General features: G+C 47.8%; 1 protein-coding gene across 22 annotated transcripts in view; it reads right to left on the bottom strand.

The window, feature by feature from the left end:
- Positions 1-6,504: 6,504 nt before the first annotated feature.
- The window catches only part of RERE (arginine-glutamic acid dipeptide repeats), a 1,170,479-nt gene continuing 1,152,180 nt past the window's right edge, over positions 6,505-24,803 (bottom strand). For all 22 annotated transcript variants that reach the window (XM_078642320.1, XM_078642327.1, XM_078642330.1 and 19 more), the window contains one exon: positions 6,505-8,628. In XM_078642320.1, coding sequence (XP_078498446.1) covers positions 8,595-8,628 — 34 coding nt within the window. In that variant the 3' untranslated portion in view covers positions 6,505-8,594. The remainder of the gene's footprint in view (positions 8,629-24,803) is intronic.

Genomic DNA, 24,803 nt, shown 5'->3' with positions numbered 1-24,803 from the left:
CACTGCGTCACCTGACGTCGCCTTCCTTACTGAAACATGGATGAACGCATCTTCTGCCCCCGACATCGCCATAGCCATAGCCATACCGGACACTTACAAGATCATTCGAAAAGACCGCACCAATAAAAAAACTGGAGGAGGCATCGCCATCGTCCATAGAAACACCATCAAAATCACAACCAGCTCTGACGACAATCTTGCAACCGCCGAACATCTCCACTTTCAGATCCGCACCGACCCCAGGACCACCCTTAGAGGCACCCTCATTTACAGGCCTCCAGGCACCCGATCTCAATTCAGCGACGACATCACAGACTTCCTCAGCCCGCACGCCCTCGCCTCCGAGAACTACATTCTTCTAGGAGACCTCAACTACCACCTTGAAAACATACTCGACGACAACACCACCACCCTTCTGGACAACCTGTCCAATCTCGGACTCAAACAACTTGTTGACACCCCCACTCACACAGCCGGACACACGCTCGACCCTATCTTCACCTCCAGCAAGCACATCTCCTTCGATCGCACTACAGCTCTCCACTGGACGGATCACAGCTGTGTTCACTTCAGCTACAAAACCACCCTATCCCACAACCGTCCACAACCCATTCCCCGGAGAAAATGGAATAAAATCACCACCGACCAACTCCTCACATCACTCAACCAAAACCCTCCCACCCTAGCAATGGACCCAGACCAAGCAGCCACCAACCTCAGGCAATGGATTACCCACAGTGCGGACGAACTAGCACCCCTGAAAAAACACCAGTTGAAATCATCCAGCAAAAAGGCTCCCTGGTTCAATGATGACCTTAAAAATCCAAAAAGACATGCCGCACCCTGGAGAAGAATTGGAGAAAAGAACCAACCCCAGACAACATGGCCTCCCTCAAGACAGCCACCCGCAAACACCACCAACTGATTCGATCCGCCAAGAAATCAGCATTCAAGGACCGTCTCGACAACAATTCTCATAACAGCAAGGAACTCTTCAATATCGTCAAAGAATTCACCAGCCCTTCCGCAGCATCCAACGATATCACTAACTCCCAAGACCTCTGCGATGCGCTATCCTCCTTCTTCTACAACAAAATTGCCGACATCCACAACAGCCTCAAAAATACTCCCAGTGACCATCCCGCCCCACCCCCTTCAGATCCCACCCCTCCAACTAACAACCTCAGCTCCTGGAACCCAATCACCATTGAAGACACCATTCGCCTCATGAACTCAATACACTCTGGCTCGCCTTCTGACCCCTGTCCCCACTACATCTTCAACAAAGCTGACTCCATCATCGCTCCCCAACTCCGTGATGTCATCAACTGCTCTTTCAACTCTGCCACCTTTCCAGAAATCTGGAAACACGCCGAACTCAGCGCCCTTCTGAAAAAACCCACAGCAGACCCCTCAGAACTGAAAAACTACCGACCCATATCCCTCCTCCCTTTCCCGGCCAAAGTCATCGAGAAAGCCGTCAACAGCCAACTCGCCGCCTTCGTTGAACCCAACTACTCCCTTGATCCCTCACAGAACGGCTTTCGAGCCAAACACAGCACCGAAACAGCCCTCATTGCGGCGACCGACGACATCCGAGCACTCCTAGACAACGGAGAAACAGCGGCCCTCATTCTACTCGACCTCTCCGCCGCCTTCGACACTGTCTGTCACAGCACCCTCATACAACGCCTCAACAACATCGGCATACAAGGAAAAGCCGTGGACTGGATCATCTCTTTCCTAGCTGGGAGAACCCAGAGAGTCCGACTCCCCCCATTCTACTCAGAGCCCACCGAAGTCATCTGCGGCGTTCCTCAAGGTTCCTCACTCAGTCCCACCCTCTTCAACGTCTACATGAGTCCTCTCGCCTCCATCGCTCGTCAACACAACCTCAACATCATCTCCTACGCCGACGACACCCAGCTAATCCTTTCACTCACCAAAGACCCCAACACCGCCAAAACAAATCGTCACGAAGGTATGAAAGAAGTAGCCGAATGGATGAAACAGAGCCGCCTAAAACTCAACTCAGACAAAACGGAGGTGCTCATCCTAGGATCCTCCCCCTCAGCTTGGGACGACTCATGGTGGCCTTCCGCTTTGGGTTCAGCACCCACACCCACAGACCATGCACGTAACCTTGGCTTCATTCTAGACTCCTCTCTCTCAATGTCCAGACAAGTCAACGCCGTATCGTCCTCCTGCTTCAACGTCCTCCGCATTCTCAAAAAGATCTTCCGCTGGATCCCCCTCGAGACAAGAAAGACTGTCACCCATGCACTGGTCACGAGTCGACTAGACTATGGCAACACACTTTACGCCGGAATTACAACAAAATTGCAGAAAAAGCTCCAGCGTATCCAAAACGCGTCAGCGAGACTCATATTAGACATCCCGCGCCAAGAGCACATCACCGGACACCTAAAAAATCTCCACTGGCTTCCCGTCAACAAGAGAATTACTTTCCGCCTTCTTACCCACGCACACAAGGCCCTTTATAATCTGGGACCCGAATGCCTCAACACCCGACTGTCCTTCTACATTCCCACCCGCCAACTAAGATCATCCAATCAAGCCCTCGCCGCAGTCCCGCGCATCCGAAAAACCACCATGGGTGGCAGATCATTCTCCTTCCTGGCTGCCAAAACCTGGAACTCACTCCCCACCCACCTCCGCCTTACTCAGAACCACATCTCCTTCAGAAAAGAACTGAAAACCTGGCTTTTCGACAAATAGTGAACCCCTCCCTCTAGCGCCTTGAGACCCTCTGGGTGAGTAGTGCGCTATATAAATGCCCGAACTTGAACTATATTGCAGGGTACCAAGTGATTTTGCGGTATCGGTATCCGTTTTGATGGCAAGTAGGGCGTCATCTATGTGCTTACCGAAGAGCGAGTTCCCATCGTAAGCCATGTCAAGGATCTTTGTCTGCACCTCCAGTCTGAAGGAGGTTGCTCTGAGCCAACCCTGGAGCCTGAGAACCGCAGCACCCGCTAACTGTCGAAAGTTAGTATTTGCGATGTCTAGGGCGCAGTCTATTATCTCTGATGCCGCCCTCTTCCCTTCAAGCACTATCCTTTGTGCTTCCTGCTGGCGATCTTCAGGTATCAGCTCCAGAAATTCTGATAACTCTGACCACATCTGGCGGTCATAACGTGCCAAAATTGCCAGAGAATTCACTGCCTTGATGGATGATGCTTTTTTTTAAAGAAGAAGATGCCGGCCCTGCAATTTATTTGGTAAAGCTCATTAGTTAGAGCAACAAACCAGTCTTATTTCTTGATTTGTGAGGTATAATTTATTTATACCGTTCACTTTTTTCTTTTTCATTTACTTAAAAATTCAATTGTATGAGAAAAACAGTACATTTAAACAATACATATACATTTACTTAACGACATTAAACAAAAAAGCAATAGTTCATTCTATGCACATACATATAATTAATTATACGACAAAAAAATCAATCTTTGCGTGATGTTTCCACAAATAATTGTAGGATAAAGTCACTTTCAGAAAGGAAATAGAAACAAATTAAGAGAAACAAGTATATTTGACTGTACAAGTTCCTCAATGTTCTGGTTAATGCACTAATTAGTTAATTCCTTCCTGCTTTTGCTTTTTGATGGATGATGCAGCATTGGTGGAGAACTTTTTGCCTAATAGGTCCAATCTCCTGCCCTCTTTGTCCGGTAGCGTTGAGATTGGAGTGGATGGATTTTTGGACCTCTGTTGAGCAGCTTGGGATATCACAGAGTCTGGACGTGGGTGGCCCACCAAACAAGATGGAGTTTCTGGCGGTGCTCTATACTTCTTCTCAATACGAGGAATGACTGCCGGGATAGAAGCGGGTATCTTCATAATCTTAAGACCTTCCTTCCAAATGAAATCTATAATGGGTATGGCTCTGGTGATCCTCCTATACCCCTCTTTAAAGTCGTGCAAAAAGAAGTCCGACTGCTCAATATGTAACTGGCAGTTCAAATCTTGTAGCAGCCCTTTGCATGATATTCTGAAAGCCGCCAATGTCCTCCGGCGGAGAATCAGAGGGTTGCAGCAAAGGAGGCGAAGGCAGGGGTATTATGTAGTCATCCCACGGATCCGCAGGTGTGTTGTCATTAGGCAACTCGCCTTCCTCTCTTCCATCTTCATCTGAAGAGGAAGTATCCCGATCCTCTTGTGGTGTGGGGCCTGCAGTGTGTCTAGTCGACACTGAAAGCTGCGGTGGTGGAGGCATAGCTACTTCCGCTGGTACCGATGGTACAACCGGGGTGGATGGTGTAGGTGGGAACCTTTGGCGATAGTCTGCCAACATGGCCTGTAAGTCCTGAATCAACGAAGGAGGGAGATGACTGGTCTCCTCCGAACGTGGAGCTCTGTATGGTTGTCTATAGAAAGGTGTAGACAAATCTTCTTGATAGTAATGCTCCTGTATATCCTCTTCTTCATCCTCTTCCTGACATTTTATTTGTAATTCGGATGGATGGCGTGCAATCCCAAAGGGACCTTCTTCGTCTACATCATCCTCATCAGTCCTCCTCTTCTACATATGTTTCCAAAATCTGCGATGGTAGCAGCGGGGAAATATTAGAATAGTCCTGCCTTTGATAGGACCTCCACTGGAAATGAGTGTATGCTACAGTGAGGCATGAGCCACCTGAAGTAGAGTAGGCTAGGGTTCTTGCAGGTGTCGTCGATGGGATTGTCGTCGACGGTGGTACTGTTGATGGACTTCTCGTCGACGGGGCTGTCGTCGATTGATTCTTCGTCGACGAGGCGGTCGTCGACGGGGCCGTCGTAGATGGGCTCTTCTTTGATGATCCAGTTATCGACGGGCTCTTCGTTGACGAGATTTTCGGCGTCGACGGGCTCTTCGTCGACGATGATTGACGTCGACGGGGCTTTTGTCGACGATGACTTTGTCGACGATAGAGTGGTCGTCGACGATGATTTTGAAGAAATTAAAGAAATGTCCTTAGCCTCAGAAGATTTCTAAGAGGAAACCTTGACTGACACAATAGGTGAAGTAATAGCAGAAGTGGACACCGTAGCAGAAGAGCTTGAGGTGGTAGAAGTCACAGAGACTGTGTGAGAAGACACCAGAGAAAGTTTTTGCCTGGGCTTTACTCACAGTTTTAGCTGAAAATCCTGAAGGCAGAGAATATGGAGATTCAAGAGGAGGAGAGGATGACCTCCTTGTGGGTTCTGAAGCTATGAGAGTATTTGTGTTTTTTCCTCTCCGGAGAAGAGCGATATCTGGCTCTTTTGCTGGATGTTGAAGCTCTGTCCTCATCATCTGTGGAAGATGATTTGAGCCAAAGAAGAACCCTTGCCTCCCTGTCCCTGATGGTTTTGGCAGGGAAGGTACGACACATCCTGCAATCCTTCACAATGTGATTGGGATGCAGGCAGTAGATGCAGTCTTTATGCTGATCATCTACATGGACCCTCTTTTTATCACAGGTCCTGCAGGCCTTGAAAAGGGCTTTCTTTGACTCCCTTCCACACGACGTGTGTTGAAAATCTCAGGGGAACTGCCTCTGCTGGGAAGGTTCTAGAGGGTGCTGACAGCTGATTGGTCAGAACTATTTTCAGTTCTTTTCATATAATGAGGTAGATAGGCTGCTAAGTTTTGGGTCTTTTGGGGCCTATAGTCTTGTCAGCCTACTACAAATTTATTTTAAGGCACTGCTTTTGTATATTTTATTATCGTGGGATTCCCGCCTCGGCAACGGGGAATGATTCAGGCATGTGAATCTATGAAAGATACCCGAATACTGGATAAACTGAACAACACTTCTTTTTGTGCTTTACAGATTCATCTGAGTTCAACAAGAATGTCTTGGAGCGTAAAGATGATCGAATGAGAATGGGAGCGGTGCGGAGCCACTCTCTGCCGTGCCACCAGAAGCTTCATTGCCCATTCTTGAATCACCTTGAGGTGCACCAACTTGAAGCAAATCTTGGGAGTCTTGCCCCGACCCCCTCCCAAGCAGCAGAGAGAAACCAAGTGGGGATATGACAGTCATCTGCCTGTGGTAGTCCCCGCAAGGCTCGAACCCTGAAGGTGTTGCAGAAGACTGGATGTCCTAGCACACTGTGAGCTAACTCAATAAGGTCAACAAAAAAATAAAAAAAAGGTTGGTCAAAAAATTACGCGCTCTCTCTCAGGATCCGTGATGCTAGCACAGAACAAAAGGAACTGATGTCAGCGTGCCAGGGTGGCACCTATATCACATATGAAGCTGAGTGACGCGTCCTATTAGTGCACAGAGGTGCTGCTTAAAATTTTCCAGATCCAGTCTAATGCCCGGGGAATATTTTAAGGTGAGAATCTGCAGTTATAACTATCAGAAACCCTACATTACACTTTAAACAAATAGGCTTACCATGGTGATTCAAAGTATTTCCTAAAATTAAAATAAAAGAAAACGGAGTAGCATCCTCTTGCATATTTGCATAACAACAATGCAGAAATTAGGACAACACACAAATAATATATACTGGAAGAAAAGTCTTAAATAATGACATTTAATAGTACAAGAAAACAAAAAGAAAATCCAGACGCTGTACACAGACTGGGATTGGAACTTCCTGATACAGGTTTTACCCCAAATATCAAAGCCTTGCCAATATCCGCCCTCAGGAACCGACGGCGTTCACCAGCAGTCACTTCGTTTTTGGCCCAGATCGGCACACAGGAGCCTCGGAAGCGCAAATAGAAGCGCCACCTCCCGGAATGATTAACTACAATCTTTATCCATATTGTGAACCAGAACAGTCATGGACCACCATGTATAACAGTCTAGAACAGTGGGGTATGTGCATCCCATGGATTGGGTCAGGAGGGAGGGTGGTGATGGTGCACTAGCAGGAAACCTGCTCCTTGCTTGTAGACCTCAACTGCATGTACCTTTATCCTTTGTGTATACAATGTTCCTGTTGAAGACCATCTCCAAAATGAGTTCTAATCTAGATGTAAAGGGTGGGGGTGAGGGATTGAGGACAGGAACCTTAATTTGTAGTACAGTGTGGAGACGAGAAGGTTACAAGAAAGAACCAACAATTCTGAATTTGCTTAAGTGCTGCCATTGACAGGTGAGTGCTGCCCTACTACATGCCCTTAGAGCATTGGAGAACCGATAAGAGCTTGTCAGCTCAGTAGAGATATGTATTAAAGAGGATTACGTCTCACCCAATATAAGGGCACTTGGGCCTCGACAAAAACGGCCACACCGATGTTGTGGCTCTTGGCTGGACCTGTTCAGTGATCCAATGCATTGCAGACATAGTCAAGGCAGCACTCTCCTTCAATAAAAGAGGAGATGGAGAGATGAAAATAGATCTCAGCCAAAACCCAGGCCATGCATCTAAGCCAACTTTAAATAAAATCTGTATAAAATCTTCAGTAGTACAAATCGTTAGTAACCCTTTACATTACAAAACTAACACAGATTGTTTTTTAACTTAAATAAAATATACAAGTTCTATACCCTGCCCAAAACCATGCCGTCCTAACAGGATGTTCATTGGCAGTTTATAACTTGAAACCTATAGAGTTTATCTTTTAAATATAAAATATACTCTTGAAATTTCATAGGTACCAATCACAAATGGAAAAAAAGGTTTGACAATAGGCTAAAAGCACAGCTTTTTTGGGAAGGTGCTATGGAGAAGGGAAAGAGTAAACAACACAACATAAAACATAATACGTTAAGGAGGGCAGACATTAAAGGAACTGGACAGAAGAGCCAGATAGAAATTGGCAGATCAGCCCTGGGAGGTATCACGGGAGATGATCACTCGTAGGAAATGATTGGGATTATCTATGCAAAGGCCTGCAATGAACAGGATGGAGGAAGGAACCAGTCTGCCCAGTAGGTGGTCAGTACAGGACATAATCGGATTATAAGAGGTCCATTAGAAATCAGTATTGCAAGACAGCTCAATTCAGAAGTCTGGAAAATGCCAGGAAAATAAAAAACGTGACCTTTGCAAACAATACAGACCACTGGAAAGCTTTAAAAGCAGGCGTCGCTAGATTCCCGCAGACACAATCCCACTCTCCCGCAATCTCATCAAAGTAACCGTTATGTAAAAAAAATATATGTGTTCAGCAGTCCAACTGGAGTTGTCCGTACCAGGATAATTGATCAATTAGGAGTTGGGTGCACGTTTTTGTGTCTTTTCCAGATTCTCCTCATTCACCCGCACTGTTCATCATCTCTGCTCATACTAGAGCCTTGGGGTACAGGCTTGTTTTAAACTGACTTCCTCTTTGCTGGCCTCCGCTTGGTGCCCAGTCTGGATTCACGCACTCACAAAGGGGGTGGGTGCAGGGAGGTATGTCTCCACCAGACCGTCCAGAAGGCCTCATGCAGGGGGAGGCAAACCAGTCCTTGTGGAACTTTCTCTAACCAAGGAAAAGTAAGTACAAGGGCACATTTTGTGGTTTTCTTTGAGCGTGAAAGTACAAAGAGGCAGTCTGTTGGTGAGTTCCCTTGTCCATGCCACACAGGGTAATTCAGCAAAACTGCCCATGCCCATGCCTCCCCAGGATAAGATTCGGTCTTCAGTGCTTCACAGCAAAATTACAACTGCTTATCTCCTTCTTTCTTTAGCCGACTGAAAGAAGAAAGGAGAGATTATGGAGACATTGGTAAAACTAAGGACGTTCAATCTGCAAACACTCTACAACAGACAGGGTGCCCTTGCTTTAGAGTTGCATTTCTAATTTCTATTCAAGTCAATTAACATACATCGCACAAGAAATTGCACTTAGTAAAAATATGAACAAACACTGAGCGTTAAACAATATCAAATGCAGACTTCTTACACAGATACTGCAATAGCTGCAGCTTATATAAACAAGTGACATCTCTAGGAATTGGTCCTCTCTTTTGAAAGTTATATTTTACTTTAATTAGTCGCTAAATGTGCCATTATTGCAGAAGTGCACAAAGGAAAAACACACAAATGGTACTTACCTGTAACTACAAGAGTCCAGAATTAGATTAGCATGTGTCATGGACTCCAAGGAACTGAAATATTTCCACTCATCGGGCTGTAAAACCACTTAACATTTATATATTACTGTGTGAATAATGTAATCACCATAGCAGCTTTTCAACATCAGTAGGGCTCAGTTTCTCTCATTCGATTAGAGGATGCGTAATATGCTCTGCCACTGGCAGTCATGTTACATTCCTACATAAAGAGTAGGTCAATCGTACTGAAAAGGCTCACCAGAGCTAGTTGGAATATTCAACAGAATAAACATCTCTAGACAGATCACCTGTCCTTCTTGCACCACTGTGTTGGTATTATGTCTAAGCAATTAGGCTCTAAAAGCTTGCGGAGTTTCCCAAGATGCTAGTTTGCAGATTTCTTTAAGTGTGGTCTTGCGATGTAAAACTACAGGGCTCACACTCTGATTCTTGTGGAGTGTGCTGCAAGTCAGTCTGGCAGCAGAGTGAGGTCTACAAAATAACACAGCCCTATGCAGCTAATGAGCCATCTAGCAATGCTTTATTTTAATATTGGTTGCTTTTAGCTGAACAACTATATGGAAAGGATGACTGGCTAAAGGCATTACATTATTTGATCCATACTAGGTAATAATGAAGAACACACCTACTGCTCACAACTTCTGAAGGAACACAAGTAACGAAACAATGGTTAGTAACTCCAAATGATCTTTAGTAACAAACCTATGAGCAGTTCTGACTGAACTTCGAACATTTATCATGGGAGACCCCATGTGTGTGCAATGGGTACACAGAGTAATTCGTTTAAAATCGCTGATAAAAAGCAAGGGTTCTGCTAGTAGTTTTTTAATAGTGCATAAACAATAATGGCTACAATCTGTTCCTTGCAAGCTCTAACAAATAAGAAAATACCTGATGTGGCACAACATGAAGAGAATATGACACCCTAGACAAAGCACCTTTACCACCCCTTTGCAGAAGAAGCTGCGGCCTGCCTGAGGACCTTCATGCAATTCAAGGGGATATCGCATCATAAAACCATTCTTGTCCATCCAGAGCACGCGCTGATGCCTATGAGGATATATATACGTGCATCACGGGCATCATGTGGATATTGTGATAGCCCGGGGTATGCTAGCCTTCACTTTAACAATTTATCAACAGGATAACATAGGGTGCAGGAAAAGAGTGTAAAATCATTTGCGATATTTATACAAACAGTAGATATTTGCAGTAAGCAATAAGGAATTTTGTGCCTTTCAAAAAAGTTTTTTAAAAATTGTCTTGGAACATAGTCGTGTCCTCCTTTGGAAATGGAAATGGATGTAGATTTATAGAGCGCGAATTGCTGCCCGGAGGCGTCCAAGCGCTAGGAATAACCAGGAACCTACGAAGGGAGACTAGCTGGGATTAGAACGGACTTGCTAGAGTTTTTGCCATTAACCCCAACAGGAAGACCATGATCCCCTTGTTTTACATGAAGCTTGTAATGAGTACTAAGAGCCCTGTAAAGATGGACAATTCGGTTGAGCGGCGAGAATATAAGCATAAACCATCAGTAAATAATTATAGCCAGCAATAAGGAACTATGTGCCCTGCAATAAAGTTTTTAAAGAAAGCATCTCAGAATATAGCCGCGTCCTCCCGCGAGAACGGACTTGCCCGAGAGTTGCCATTAATTCCAATAGGAAGATCCCAATTCAATATGGTGGACGCGTCCGCTCGCGAGAGGATCCGCGTCCCTGACGTGATCTTACACGGAGCCTGCGTGTAAATAACTGGTCTAATTTGGATGCCGGTTGACAGGCTGAGTTAACGCCGGTGGGGTCTCCCAATATCGGTAAGGAGAGGGGGGCTGTAAACACACATCGGATAGATTCCGAGCTGTGACATTTCGGCGGCAGTTAGCCCTGTGAGAAGTTTTAAGGCTTCGCTGGTATGTACCGCTATTACAATATTTTTATATGTCTCTTGCAGTTAGAAAACGACAGGTGACTTGGGACAAATCACATGAGGGGTTGTTTTCTACGTTTTTAATTCGTACCTCACGGCCGGTAGGAGTCACCTTGGCCTTGTGGGGGTAAATATGCTAAGCCACAGGCTTTTCTGTACAAATTGGTAGGTTTGATTGAATTTATGTTTTATGGGCAATGTGTAAGGATGCTACATATTTGTGTTTTTTTGACAGTCGTGAAGAATGGTGTGTCCAGCATCGATGCAGTGGCTAAACAATTAATGCCCTGAAGAAATTGCCGTTAGTATACAAGGCAATGAAACATTTTGGCGTGTGGTTATATAAGTAATAGCCATGCCCAGCGTTTTAATTAGATAGGCTGCACGAAGGAATAGAATAAAGGTCTCATATATGTGTTTACCTATTGTTTTGTATCAAACTGTCTGTTTTGTATGTGTTTTACACAAAAAAAAATTCCACTGCACTATTTTCACATACACATCTATGTTTGTTCGGACACATTTCATTTAAAAGCTTGATGACTGCCGATGATGAGAACAGGGCAATACTGGTGAGTACCTACCAGGTTCCCCGTTGGTGGTTCGCCCGTGAGGGGTCATCTCGCTTTCTCACATTTTTTCACAATGACACTTGTTGTGTGTTGTCCATTTATCAAGACTGTCTGGTAAGGGATTGAGGCCTTTTAGACTTTACTGAGCGACTTGAATTGGAGGCACCATGTAAATCTAGTTACTGGACAAGGGAATCAAACATGCTTCCCTTACACACTGATTACAGTAAGGCCTGGAGTTGGCTTCTTGAAATTTTTAGTGATCATTCATCACAATCGATCCACTTCTACCATTTTCATTTGGAAGGAGCTAATCGCAAGAGTATTATTCCCTTTGACTCAAGGTTCGGTGAAACTGGGAGCATAGAATATTTAGTCTGCATTTTCCTCAGTGGAAAGTAAGGTAACATCTGGCATTTTCCATGTTGCAAAAATATTATACATTAACTCACAGATTAGTAAACAATTATGCTCGTATAGCAGATGCCTTCAAGCTCATAATTTAGAGTTTTTAAGCCGTGGACAGTGCACCAATGTGGTGAGAATGCCCCGTTTGGGAGGAGAGTGCCAGGCTGCCGACATTTACAAGAGTGAGAGAGAGAATTTTGTTTAGCCACGCATGTTGAGGTAATACATTACAGTATGTAACAGGGCAGAATTGGAGGCCATCAAAGTACGAATTTCAGGGGCACATGAAGTGCCATCAGTAGCAGCATGTTTCACCAACTGTTTTTCCTAGAGTAGTCGTATAGCAAAAGTCATATGCCTACAAGTCTTTAGCATCAAGTGCGCTATCTATTTGCTCTCTACTAACCGCCCTAAAATCATCCTTATTTTCTGAAAAAAGATTCCATAAATTGCTGCATTCACTCCTAACGTGAACATCTGCTGAAACCTAGGACAGCAGACAAACTAGCAGTATGAGGAGTGGCAAACAATTTGCAAATTTACTTTCAATGTAAGGCCATTTCAAAACCAGCTTTGTCACTATAGAGCAGTGTGAGAAGTTGGCCTGGTATATGATGTTCACTGTTCTAGTGAACACCTTGCACCAGTCCAAACAACCCTTATGGAGATGGTTGTACGTCAACCTTATAGACCAGCTATCCTAGTGGTAGCGTGGACAGAACAGTCTTAGGCTAAAAGACTCTTGAGGGCGTGTAAAGCCAGCTGTTTTACCATATGTAACCCCTTGAATACCAAATGAAAGGACACCACACAGGATATATATAAAATATATATGTATTTATTTACTAACACACTCCTCTGAACTCTTTATGAGATCAGAGGCCAAAGCACATAACAAGTTACTTAATCAGAATACTTTAAATAGCACAATTTACAGTTAGGCCCTAGGGGCGCGTAAAACCATATACTAAGTAAGTGGTATAAGAACCACAACTTAGGCCCCTCGCGGCGGGATGCCTGGCTTTCACCTTGTGAATACCCTGCCGGGGTATCTCACAGGGGAATACCAGGACGGGTTCCCTAAGCAAGCGCCTTGAGACCCCTGGGTGATTAGTGCGCTATATAATTCGAAATACATTTACATTTACATTTAGGGAAAAGGAAAGGCCTAGGGCATCGCTGGGGCTACATTATCTGACCCTTAGGTTAGGAGTAGGAGGGCCCACAGGCGGCGCGCGTGCAGTGTCAGTACACTCACGCGAGAGTCAATAGAAAGTCAATAGGAACTTAAAAGGTAAGTAATTGAAGATTAGGACACTTCCGGTCTAACTAGGATTACACAACTAACAAAACTAGACACTAGGATAGTCAAACCCTACAGGAGCATCGAAGTAATAGCGTTACCTCACCTCGGGCTGCGGGTGCATAGGTGTCAAAGTGTGTCGGGTTTTCTCGTTGTTTCCTATGGAGCCCTGGAAGAAGATGCTGCAGGCGACCAGGAGGAAGATGTCCGGGTGGATCGGAGTTGAAGAAGACCTGAAAGCAGAGGGGACAGAGTCTAGGTCACTAGCCAGTGACCGGGTGGAACCAGGAAGGAACCAGACTTCGTCGAGGAGCAATCAGGTGCTGTTGTGAAGCTGGTCTTTGCAGCCACGCGGACCAGGAGGCATCGAGGACGACCAGGTGCTGGAGAGGAACTGTCCCACGAAGTTTCTCGCAGATGGAGGGGTCGACTTCAAGATCGGAGCCAACAAGCCTAAGCAAAGGCAACCCACGCAGGATACACAAAGAGCTTCTGGTGCAGACCAGGAGGGTCTGAGGTACTTCACCTTTTCAGGGAAGCAAGTGCCAGTCTGGAGCAACCTGACCAGCAATGGATTTTTAAAGGATCGTCGCCACAGGGCTACTAGCCAACTGGCCAGCAACCGGGACAACGCGTCGAGTAGAACACAAGCCGAAGGGCCCCACGCAGATCTCGTGGAGTGTGGAGGGCTGGTCTTCGGTGCAGGTGGAGCTCGGTGTCGGGGTGTCTCAGTCCCCAGTGCACAGCTTCGAGGATGCCTCAGGAGCTGCGCTGTTAGCAAGTTGCCAGCTTTCCAAGATGCCTGATTCCACGGGTTCCAACGCCTTCCACAGGGCTCAGCTGTGCTGGAGTCGTGCAGTGGGGTCGGAGAGGTCCGGGAATCGGTGTCTTGTTGGGCTCTGTGCTCGGGTCCTGGCGGGAACGGGGACAGAGCAAGCCGTCGAGTTGCTGGATGGTGCCTGGTTGCCCAGGGTGGTCACTCCTTGCCACAAGGGAGATTCTTCGGGTCTTCAGCTCAGGTGAATGTTGAAGGGTCCAGAGTTTCGTTTCAAGTCGATATCAGGATAAATCTAAAGTCCTGGGGTTCAGCTCCTACCTTTATACAACTAAAAAGGGGCTGGATTACTTTCTGGGTCCCTCCTATGGGTGGGACCAGGAAGGGGGGTGGTTACACCCCCTTTCCTTTGTCCAGTTTCGCGCCAGAGCTGGGGCTGGAGTGCCCCAGCACCGGTTTGAAATGGACTATGCATGGAGCACCTAGTGTGCCCCAGGCAGTGTCTCAATCTATTCAGCCCTCCCTGTCCCAATACACAAAGTCCTGTCTGGGGTGGTGCGCGCACCTCTCCAGGCAGGAAACCTATTGTCCAAAACTCCGTGACTGGAAGGACTCCCAGCAGCAGGAGGTCAGACTTGTGTCTGTGGCAGCAGCGTCCATTTTGTGACGCTGGGGCTCTGATTAACTTTAACCGGGATAGTCAGCAACAACATGTCTTCTCCCTCTAGAAGGGTGGAATGCTACCCCTGTCGCCAGAATTGGCGAGGGGGTATTATTCCAAAGCGTATGACACCTTACACGACATGTTTAGATAAAGCCAAACCAAAGTTAGCATTCAACCACGAGGATTATAATGCACTTAAGAGTATATGGTAAGGCAATATCATAGAACAGCTATAAGGACATGGTTCCGAAAGCTGCAGACAGGCTCAGCTCATGCTAGAGCACTATCTCACACATAACCAAGCACTCTGCCTCCAGGATTGTTAATGCCTGCCATAGGAGTGACTTATAGGTTACTAAGTGTCTATATCTAATCCTAAACAAGGGGTGATTACACAACCTTGCCCCAGCTGAGTGATCAGCCAGTTGTGTCAATTTAGGTGGCCAGCCAGGGGTGGCATAATATATGCTGCAGCCCCTGGTAGGCCTTGGATGCACCTATGCCCTGGGTACCTATGGTACACTCTACAGGGACTCACAAAGGTGACCCAATATAAAAATTTGGTATGTACCCATAGTACATGGAGTCCATTTTACAGAGAGAGCAGATAGCCTGGGGTCCTGAATAGCAGAATCCTGACTCCAACTAAGTCGAAAACCAGCTAAACACTAGGCAAAAAGTTGGGGGTAACCATAGTCAGGTATCCACCTTCCTACAAGCAGAAGATGTGGAACCTAAAACGTTGCACCCCTGTGAGAAAGTGGCTCTATATATACTGGACAATAAAGTAGTACAGTGTGTATAGAGTCCACAAACCCCAAAGGTATAACAGAGGTTAAAGTCAGAACTGACCTTACCCTCCAAAGTGGTAGCTTGGTCGAGCAGTAAGGCAGTACCAGAGGACAGTGTAAAGCATTTGTTGTACACACTCAGTCAGCAAAAGGTTTCAAACACTTAAGAACTGAACTCCAGGCCAATTGTTGTTATATCCTCAGATATAGTTGTTTTATTTTTAGAAGCAACAGTTATAAAAAATATACGTTTCATGGTACGAGTACTCATGTAAATACTTTGCAGAGGAGCAATAAGTTTGTACACACAATAATTACAGGATAACTAATAAGCAATACAGTTCTGAAACACACTAGCATTGAGCTAAATGGGGTTTTCATAGGAAAGTACAGTTGATTACTTTATGGATTACTACAGTAGTTCCAGAACTAGATCTTAGATTCAGTCCTGGGGTCTAAGCTGAAACCAGATTAGCAAAAACGTTTTAGTTACTGTGCTGAATTTTCTTGAATATAAAGCTGTTTTAAAAGTTCACACTTAGAAACTTTTCAAGGTGATTCTGACAATGTTATTCAATGGGAGGAAATTCAAGTTACAGGTAAAGTATGACTGTGTTACTTTTGTAACCCAGTACTAGTCTCCTAGGTCCAGCACTGGGGGCTTAATTCAAAACAGGTAGGTAATTGCATTTCAGTATTTCGTACGATTTTTAAAGAATATTTACAGTTTTCAAAAGTAGACACTTAGAAGAAATTTCATAGAAAAGCAGACAACGGGTTCCCATGGAGAAAATACAGGTTACTAGTAAACCCGCTAGGGATTACTTGTGCGGTTCAGTACTGGGCTGAAAGGTACAGTACTGGCTTCTGTCCTGATCACAGGTGAGTATTTTCGAATTCAGACTTCAGGGGTCCCCCAGGGTCAGGTGAGTACAGTTCGTTCAGTTCCAGCGGCGCAGGGGCGGCCGGGTGCAGAGGTAGGTAGGACAATGTTACCCTTCGGTTGGTGGCGGCTGGCTAGCAGGCCATGCGGCTCTGTGAGCTGGGCTCCTGGTCACTTGCTCAGGGCAAGGGGGAGGAAGTAAGATAGGACAGAGGTCTCAGCCAGCGGCACTCGGGCGGGCTGGGTGCAGGGTGCATTTGAGCCGTCAGGCGCTCAATGTTATCCAATGAGGATCTTGAAAAAGGAACAAAGGCTGCAGGCTCGGGGACGGTGACTCTCCAGGGGCGAAACAGCACTTCGAGAGGTAAGTTGGGATGTTGGAGCACAGGTAGGTACCCCCAAGGGAGGCACAGGGGGCCGCGGGGCGCCAGGTGGAGGGGTGTCTTTGGGGGTCGGAAAAGCTTACTGTCGGCTGGTCGCGGTTGGGGTGGACCCTGGTTCTGAGTCTGCAGGCATCGGCTGGTTCATCGAGGAGGGTCTTTGTGCACTGGACTTCGGGTCCCAGTCGCCGGGGGGACGTCCTCGTGGTCTTGGTTCGGGTTGGCCCGGCCGGGGCTCGGCTGGTGCAGAGTGGGCTGGTCCGGAGCTTCCTGTTGGGCACCAGGTGGGTTATTGCAGCAGAGCCTCTGCTGATGGGAGTCCCAATCTTCGAGAGGGTCAAGGCAGGCAGATCCTTTGGGTGTCCCAAGGTTGCTGTCCGCGGAGGTCACCGGGATTAGGCAGGAGCAGGTTCCAGGATCAACAGGCCGGTAGGGCTGGGGCCCAGTCAGTTGTTGTTGTCCTGTTGTTCGCAGCTGCGCGGCGGGTCTTCTTCTTTATCTTCTTTCTTCTTTTGATATTGGGATCTGAGGAAGGAAGGTTCAGGGAGCCCCTAAATGCACAAGTTACTACTTGTGTAACGATATATCTGTAAGAGACATTTGTTAGTATTAGATTACTTACCTTAGAATATCCCCAGGCGTCAGACTGGATCCGGAAACTTTTGCGTAGCAGTACCCTTGCGCGTCGGTAGGCGTCTGCGGCTCCGCGTCCTTCGTCGGCGTCGTGGGTGCCGTGATGACGTCGGAGTACTTAGACGCCGCCTCCGCGTGCTGACGTCAGTTCTTAGACACAGCTTTTCCGCGCCAGAAACGCAGAGCCATGTTAAAAACCAACACTGGTGCCATTGAAACTAGTGCCCTGAAAGGGGGTAACCCTAACCCTAGATATCGGTTCGCAGAACGGGGAGGATGGGTGGGTCGGTACGGAATCTAATACTAACTAATGTCTCTTACAGATATATCGTTACACAAGTAGTAACTTGTGCATCTGAAAACGACACGTTAGTATTAGATTCCTTACCTTAGAATAGATACCCCAGCAATACCAACCCCGGTGGTGGGTCTGCGAACCAATAATCACACCAGAAAGTCCTGGAGGACAGAACGGCCAAAGAAGCAATCCCTCCGGACTTGGCTGTCAAGGCAGTAGTGTCTTGCAAACGTGTGCAGCGATGCCCACGTAGCTGCCTGACAGATGTCTTGTAAGGGCACTCCCCAGCCCAGGGCAGTTGTGGTCGCCGTGGCTCGGGTAGAATGAGCCTGCAATCCAACAGGGGGCTCCTTTTTAGCCAAGGAGTAGCATGCCTGGATACACAAGATGATCCACCAGGAGATGGTCCTCTTGTGCACCGCTTTCCCCTTATTAGCGCCCACGTAACCAACAAAGAGTTGGTCATCCACCCGGAACTGGCGTGTGCGATTCAAGTAAAATGAGAGCGCACGTTTTGGGTCCAGACGGTGGAGCCGCTCTTCCTCTTTAGAGGGATGCGGTGGCGGGAAGAAGGTTGGCAAGGTGATAGACTGCCCGATGTGGAAGGCCGTGACAACCTTGGGCAGGAAAGATGGCTTAGTACGCAACACCACTTTGTCCGGATGGACAGAAAGGAAAGGTGGAGTACAAGAAAGGGCCTGGAGCTCACTCACTCTCCTGGCAGAGGTGATGGCAACCAGGAAAGCAGTCTTCAGAGTAAGAAGGCGGAGAGGACAGTTGTGAAGTGGCTCAAAGGGAGCGCACATCAGAAACGTAAGAACCAGGTTCAAGTCCCACTGAGGCATCACAAACAGAACAGGAGGGAATGTGTGTGTGATGCCCTTTAGAAATCTATTTACAATAGGGGACTTGAACAAAGAAGGTTGATCAGGCAGCCTTAGAAAGGCTGAAAGGGCAGAAAGGTAGCCCTTGATAGTGCCCAGAGCAGAGCCCTGCTGGGCAAGAGAAAGAAGGAAGAGAAGAACCTCAGAAAGAGGGGCAGCAAGAGGATCCTCAGCCTTTGCTGTGCACCATGCCACAAATCGGACGCCTGGCTGCCAGAATGACGTTACAGACTTCAGGAGGCAGGTCAAATGGTCTCAACTGTCGCCGCTCAATCTCCAAACTTGGAGGTGGAGACTGGACAGGTTCGGGTGGAGGACCGTCCTCTCTTGCTGCGACAGAAGGTCCTCCTGAAGAGGCAGACGGACCGGGGGATCGACTGACATACTGAGTAGCTCTGGATACCAGTACCTTCGTGCCCAGTCCGGAGCCACAAGGATGACTTGTGCCCGGTCGCGCCTGATCTTCAGCACTCTGGGCAGAAGTGGTATATGCGGAAAGGCGTACAATAGACCGCAACTCCACTCGCGACGAAAAGCGTCTCCGAGCGAGTGCCGCCTTGGAAATTCCAACGCGCAGAACTGATGACATTGTGCGTTCTCTTCGGTGGCGAATAGATGTAACCAAGGCTCTCCCCATTGCTGAAAGAGGCCTTGCGCCACGTCCGAGTTCAGACGACATTCGTGATCCATCATGCACCGACGGCTGAGCTCTTCCGCCCTGGCGTTCAGAGAACCTGCCAGGTGTTGAGCCACCAGGGTCACGCCCTGGCGTTCCAGCCATTGCCAGAGGCGCAGAGCCTCCTGGCAAAGGGTCCACGACCCCACCCCGCCCTGTTTGTTGCAGTACCACATGGCGGTGGTGTTGTCCGTGAACACCTGCACTACACTCCCCCGGACAGAGGGGAGGAATGCCTTCAGTGCTAGACGAATCGCCCGTAACTCCAACAGGTTGATGTGGAGCCGGGCCTCCGCCGGAGACCAGAGGACTCTGATCTCCGCCTCTCCCATGTGGCCTCCCCAGCCCTGGAGGGACGCATCCGTCACAACTACGTGTTCCGGTTGGGGAAGGGAGAGGGATTTGCCGCTGACCCAATCGCGGTCCGTGAGCCACCACTGCAGCTGTCTCGCAGTGCCCTCCGATATCAGGACATGGTCGGACAGGTTGCCCTGATGCTGGGCCCACTGAAACTTCAGGTCCCACTGCAGAGCCCGCATCCGCCACCTGGCGTGATGCACCAGTAGGATGCAGGAGGCCATCAGCCCCAGCGTCAACCGGATCGAGATCCAGGATAACGGCTGAAAGATGGGAATCAGAGCCTGAATATCCCAGACCCGCTGTTCGGGTGGATAAACCCGAAACCGCGCCGAGGCGAGAACCGCTCCGATGAAAAGGAGCTTCTGAGAGGGGCACAGGTGTGACTTCAGCACATTGATGGAGAACCCCAGCCGGTGCAGGAGATCTGCCGTAGTCTGGAGGTGGCAGACGACTGTCTGGGGCGAGCCCGCCTTTAACAACCAGTCGTCGAGGTAGGGTAAGACTGAAACCCCTAACCTGCGCAGATTAGCTGCAACCACCACCATCACCTTTGTGAACACCTGTGGGGCGCTGGTAAGGCCGAAGGGGAGCACGGTATAATGAAAGTGCTCGTGGCCAACCGTGAACCGCAGGTAGCGCCGGTGGTCCGGCAGGACGGGGATGTGGAAATAAGCGTCCTGCAAGTCCAACGCTACCATCCAGTCTCCTGGGTCCAGGGCAGCTAGGACCTGAGCCAGTGTCAGGATTTTGAACATCCCCTTCCGGAGGAAGCCGTTGACGTTCCTTAGGTCCAAGATAGGGCGTAGGCCCCCTTTGCCCTTCTTGGGTACCAGAAAGTAGTGGGAGTAGCAACCACACCCTACTTCTGGCCCAGGAACGCGCTCGATGGCCCCCTTGGCCAAGAGGGTCGTAACTTCCTCCTGCAGAAGTCGCAAATGATCCCCCGATACACGGTGGTTCTGCGGTGGCATGGCTGGAGGAGTCTCATTGAAGGGGAGGGAGTAGCCCTTTCGGACGATTTGCAGCACCCACCTGTCCGAAGTGACAGTGCGCCAGTGGAGGTGGTGATGGCGAACCCTGCCCCCCACTGGCGTCACATGGGCCTGAAAGCACGGACTGGGAGTATTTAATGGCGGAAGCTGCGGGAGAAGGTGTGGACTGACCTCGCCGTTGTCCCCGACCGCCGGGACGGCGATTCCCACGGCCGCCACCGCGTTGGGTATTACCTTGCGGAGCGTGGCTGGCAGCATGTGTGGGTACACGCCTTCCGCGGCCGGCAGCCGATTGCTGGCGCGGGGCCGAGAGGCTCAAGGACTTGGACGTAGCCCTGGAGTCCTTAAAGCGCTCAAGCGCATGGTCTGCCTTGTCGCCAAAGAGGCGACGGCCATCAAACGGCATGTCCATCAGGGTGTTTTGGACATCGGCCGAAAAGTTGGCGGACCTCAACCAGGCGTGGCGTCTGACCGCCACCGTCGTTGCCATCGCTCTACCTAGTGAGTCGGTGGTATCCAGCCCACACCGGATAGAATATTTGGCTGCAACCCGGCCCTCCACAAGGGCTTGGTATACAGGGAAGGGGTCCCAGACAAAGCAACAAAATTCACAATTTTAAATAAACCTTTACAAAAAGATAGATAAATCAATGCAAAAAGATTTATTTCAAATTTTGCATTCTAACCATTCATTGGTTGCATTTCATCAATAACACATTACAAAAATTCTTATCTATGTGCCCACATACACAACAGGGAGGGGGGTGAAGTGAGGGAAAGTGCCAAAGTTTTTAAAAAGAATAAAGAAATGATCAAATTCGTTCGTGATACGGATATATCCAAATTCAAAAAAACACAAAAGTTCACGTGATTCCTTGAGAACAAGGTCCACAATACTATGCTCATATAGAGTCCATCATAAAATTCCTTTAGACCACCTAGCTCCCCTGCAGCTGCTTTAGTCTAGCTTGGGGGTAGGAGTTGGTGGAGAGATTAGCGTCTACGTTTCGACCCGCTTAGCACGTAGGATGTTCGTCCTTACAACGGGGTCTTCTTCAGGACGGGAAGGTTGTGGGTGGGCAACCTCCTAAAAAAACATTTGAAAAATCATTTAGTACGCAACTACCTTGTTATAACATACGAGGCAGGTGGATATTTAAAGGAATTAATTTATAGGTCAGGAAGGGAAAGGGCATGTTGTCTGCTGTCCACTGTACAAATCGACTGTGGGTAACTACGATTGGAGTGAACATCCATAGTCATTTAAAATGCAACTCACCTAACATACACAGGAAGCTGAACCAGATGCGAGTCTTGATCCAGATGATTCCCAGACCTTAAGGGTATGTTCCTAGGTGAAAATCATACAAAAAATTTAGTGGGTCCTGCATAGGCCGTCCAGAAGTGTCTCGCACAACCCAACTCGGGTTTGCTTTGACGTGAAAGCTAACACTGGGATTTGCCGGATATTTTTGGCCAACCTACCTATTAGCAAATATGATGGCGATGGCCAGGGGGTACTCCTGCCTGGAGCTATCTTAAAACGGGATTAGATTCAACCGTAGGGCCATCAGCGTGTCACCAGACAGTCTATTGTAGAGTATGAATCAAAAAGTTCAAAAACACCACATATTGTATCCTTATTAGCCAATAATTACGTGTACTAGAAATGGGGGCTAATACTAACTGGGCTACACGTACCTCTAATTGTTGGGTGGCTTGGCTATATTGAAAAAACAGCTATGATGCTGGCAGGTGAAGGTAAAGTCTGAAGGGTGATTGACTCAATTGCCTGCTAGTCCAAAGAAAAAAACCACAATGCCATTATTGTCATGGAAGAATCAAAAGGACTTTCCTTAGATAGATGGCTACATTCCACAAATATACTGCACCTTAATTTCAAAACAAACTCGGGATAGTTCGATATCGCGTTCTCATCACTAGTGGAGCCCTACTGCAAAATGAGGACAACGTTAGACACAGTCCACCTATCAACTGAAGACATTCAGGGGCCGGTGAAAAACAAAGATCTCACCTGGAAACTCGGTACGTATTAACTGTTCGTGTACCCGACTAAGCTGATTAATCATTGGCTCCCAAAAGGAATATATCTGGAAATTCAAAACAGTTAGGCTGTTAGTCCAATGCATGTAATGCGCTGGCCGTAGTGTGTTAAACGGGGAATTTTCAAACTGGCGCTCACCTTCTTACTCGTCACAAAAATGAAGGCTGGCGGCGGTGACCATCTGTAGAAAGTCAAAAAAGGGTGCAGACCGTATTAGAGGGACGTGACCCTATGCGTTGTGTCAGAATGATTGCCACACACTTGAGCAGCCTCTCACCTGACACCGCCGGTTCGATTTCCTAACTCCGTGGGGCCGTCCTTCTCCCCAGCTCAGAGTGCAAACAAACTTCCTGGTTCGAACACAGTGGGCGGGGCATTCTCCCGGAGTTTTAAAGGAAATAGAAGAGCGATTTTGTTTCCTTTGGAGCACCGATAGACGGGCATTCACCAGAGTGAAAAAACAATGTAAACCTATTTGTCTACACGCAGATAATATTGCTGTAGATTATTTAGAATGGAAGCGAAAGAACTTTTTTATTATTGAATTGGTGGATTATTCACCCGAATTATCGGCCATAGTTCCTTAAATGAGGGTGCATCTAAAAACCATTTTTATATGGCAAAAAGTAGTTGAAAAAATTGCAGGGCAACATCATTGCTAGTTATAACATTCGTGCAGGGTCCCAGGACAGGTTGTGGCACCGATTAGCCACCAATGCTTACTTATTATGTTTCCAATCAACATGGATGTCATCTTACACAGTACCTTGTGCGAATTAAATTACACAGCATTTTGAGTTACCAATTAGCCCCAAGAAAGTGACATTTCATAAATGTATGTGACCGATCGCATATATACATAATGAAGACCCATCCGGGTCTAGAACTGCACCTTCATCGATAAAAATTGAATACATCATTTACACAGCAAAAGATGCAAAGTTCAATCACTAGTATACACGGACTACATCACAGTGCAGTACAATGCAAGGCAATTCGTGCCCAGAGTATGCCTTTGTGCCAGTATTAGACGTTAGAAATTGTTTATTATATATGCCAGAACACATATATGTATATCCTAGACTGTCGTAGCATCCTTGTCTCAGCAGTGTTCATACATAAGCAACCATAGAGGAGTGCGCACAATGCTCGCAGGTTAGTGAAAAGCACTGCTCAACACGGTTGCTGAAAAACTCCAAAAAGTAACCTTAAAGAGGACTGTCCAATTCAAAGGTTTGCCAACTGTACAAAACTGCTTTCGGATTCATTTAAACCCTCGGATACAGAGTTGAAGATATGAATCCATTTCAGTTCTCGAACATTCAATACAGTAGATACATCACCACCCCTGGGACCTAGTGACACATGTTCAAGGACTGCCCATTTGAGAGTTTCTGGCAGATGGTTTGCTTTTAGACAGTGTTCCACTAATGGTGCTCCCTGGGTTTTGCATCTTATGCGGCTGCAATGTGTCACAAGGGCTTGGCCGAGTTTGGCCCGTACCTCCAACGGACACTCTGGCAGCACTTCTGCAACCGTATCCCACAGAGAGTGGGTGTAGCGGCCCAAGAGGCATGCGGTGTTGGATGCGGTGTTGGAAGACCGCAGTCCCAGACTAAGGGAGGAGAAGATATTTTTACCGTACTGCTCGTACCTCTTGGATTCCCTGTCCGGCGGTGCCGACGGGAATGCGGTCTGGGAATTGGAGGCCTGGATGACCAGGCTCTCGGGGGTGGGATGGGTGGACAGGAAACATGGGTCGCCCGGGGCTGGGCGGTGGCGTCTGGCCACGTTCCTATCTACGGGCGAACCCGTAGCGGGCTTGGACCAAGTGCCCAGAAGAACGTCGGTCAAGGCCTCATTAAAGGGCAGCAGAGGCTCGGCCGAGCTTGACTGCGGTTTGAGGACCTCAGTGAGGAGATTAGTCCTCTCAGCCGTGACTGGGAACTCAAGGCTCAAGGCCTTGGCAGCCCTCATCAACATCACACTGTAGGTTGCCCCCTCCTCCGAAGCCACGGTAGGAGGGGATACAAAACCAGTGTCTGGAGAGGTGTCCAGGCCACTGGCCTCCCCAAGGTCTCCTGCCCAGTCCTCATAAGACTGACACTCTCGGGTCAGAGGGTCCTCAGACCCCTCCCAATCCCCTTCATCACCCATCTCCTGATACTCAGGGTTC

This window comes from Lissotriton helveticus, chromosome 5_1 (genome assembly GCF_964261635.1).
Source record: "Lissotriton helveticus chromosome 5_1, aLisHel1.1, whole genome shotgun sequence".
In the NCBI taxonomy this organism is placed as follows: Eukaryota; Metazoa; Chordata; class Amphibia; order Caudata; family Salamandridae; genus Lissotriton; species Lissotriton helveticus.
The sequence above is the reverse complement of the archived record's forward strand: the minus strand, read 5'-3'. Positions and strand labels throughout refer to the sequence as shown.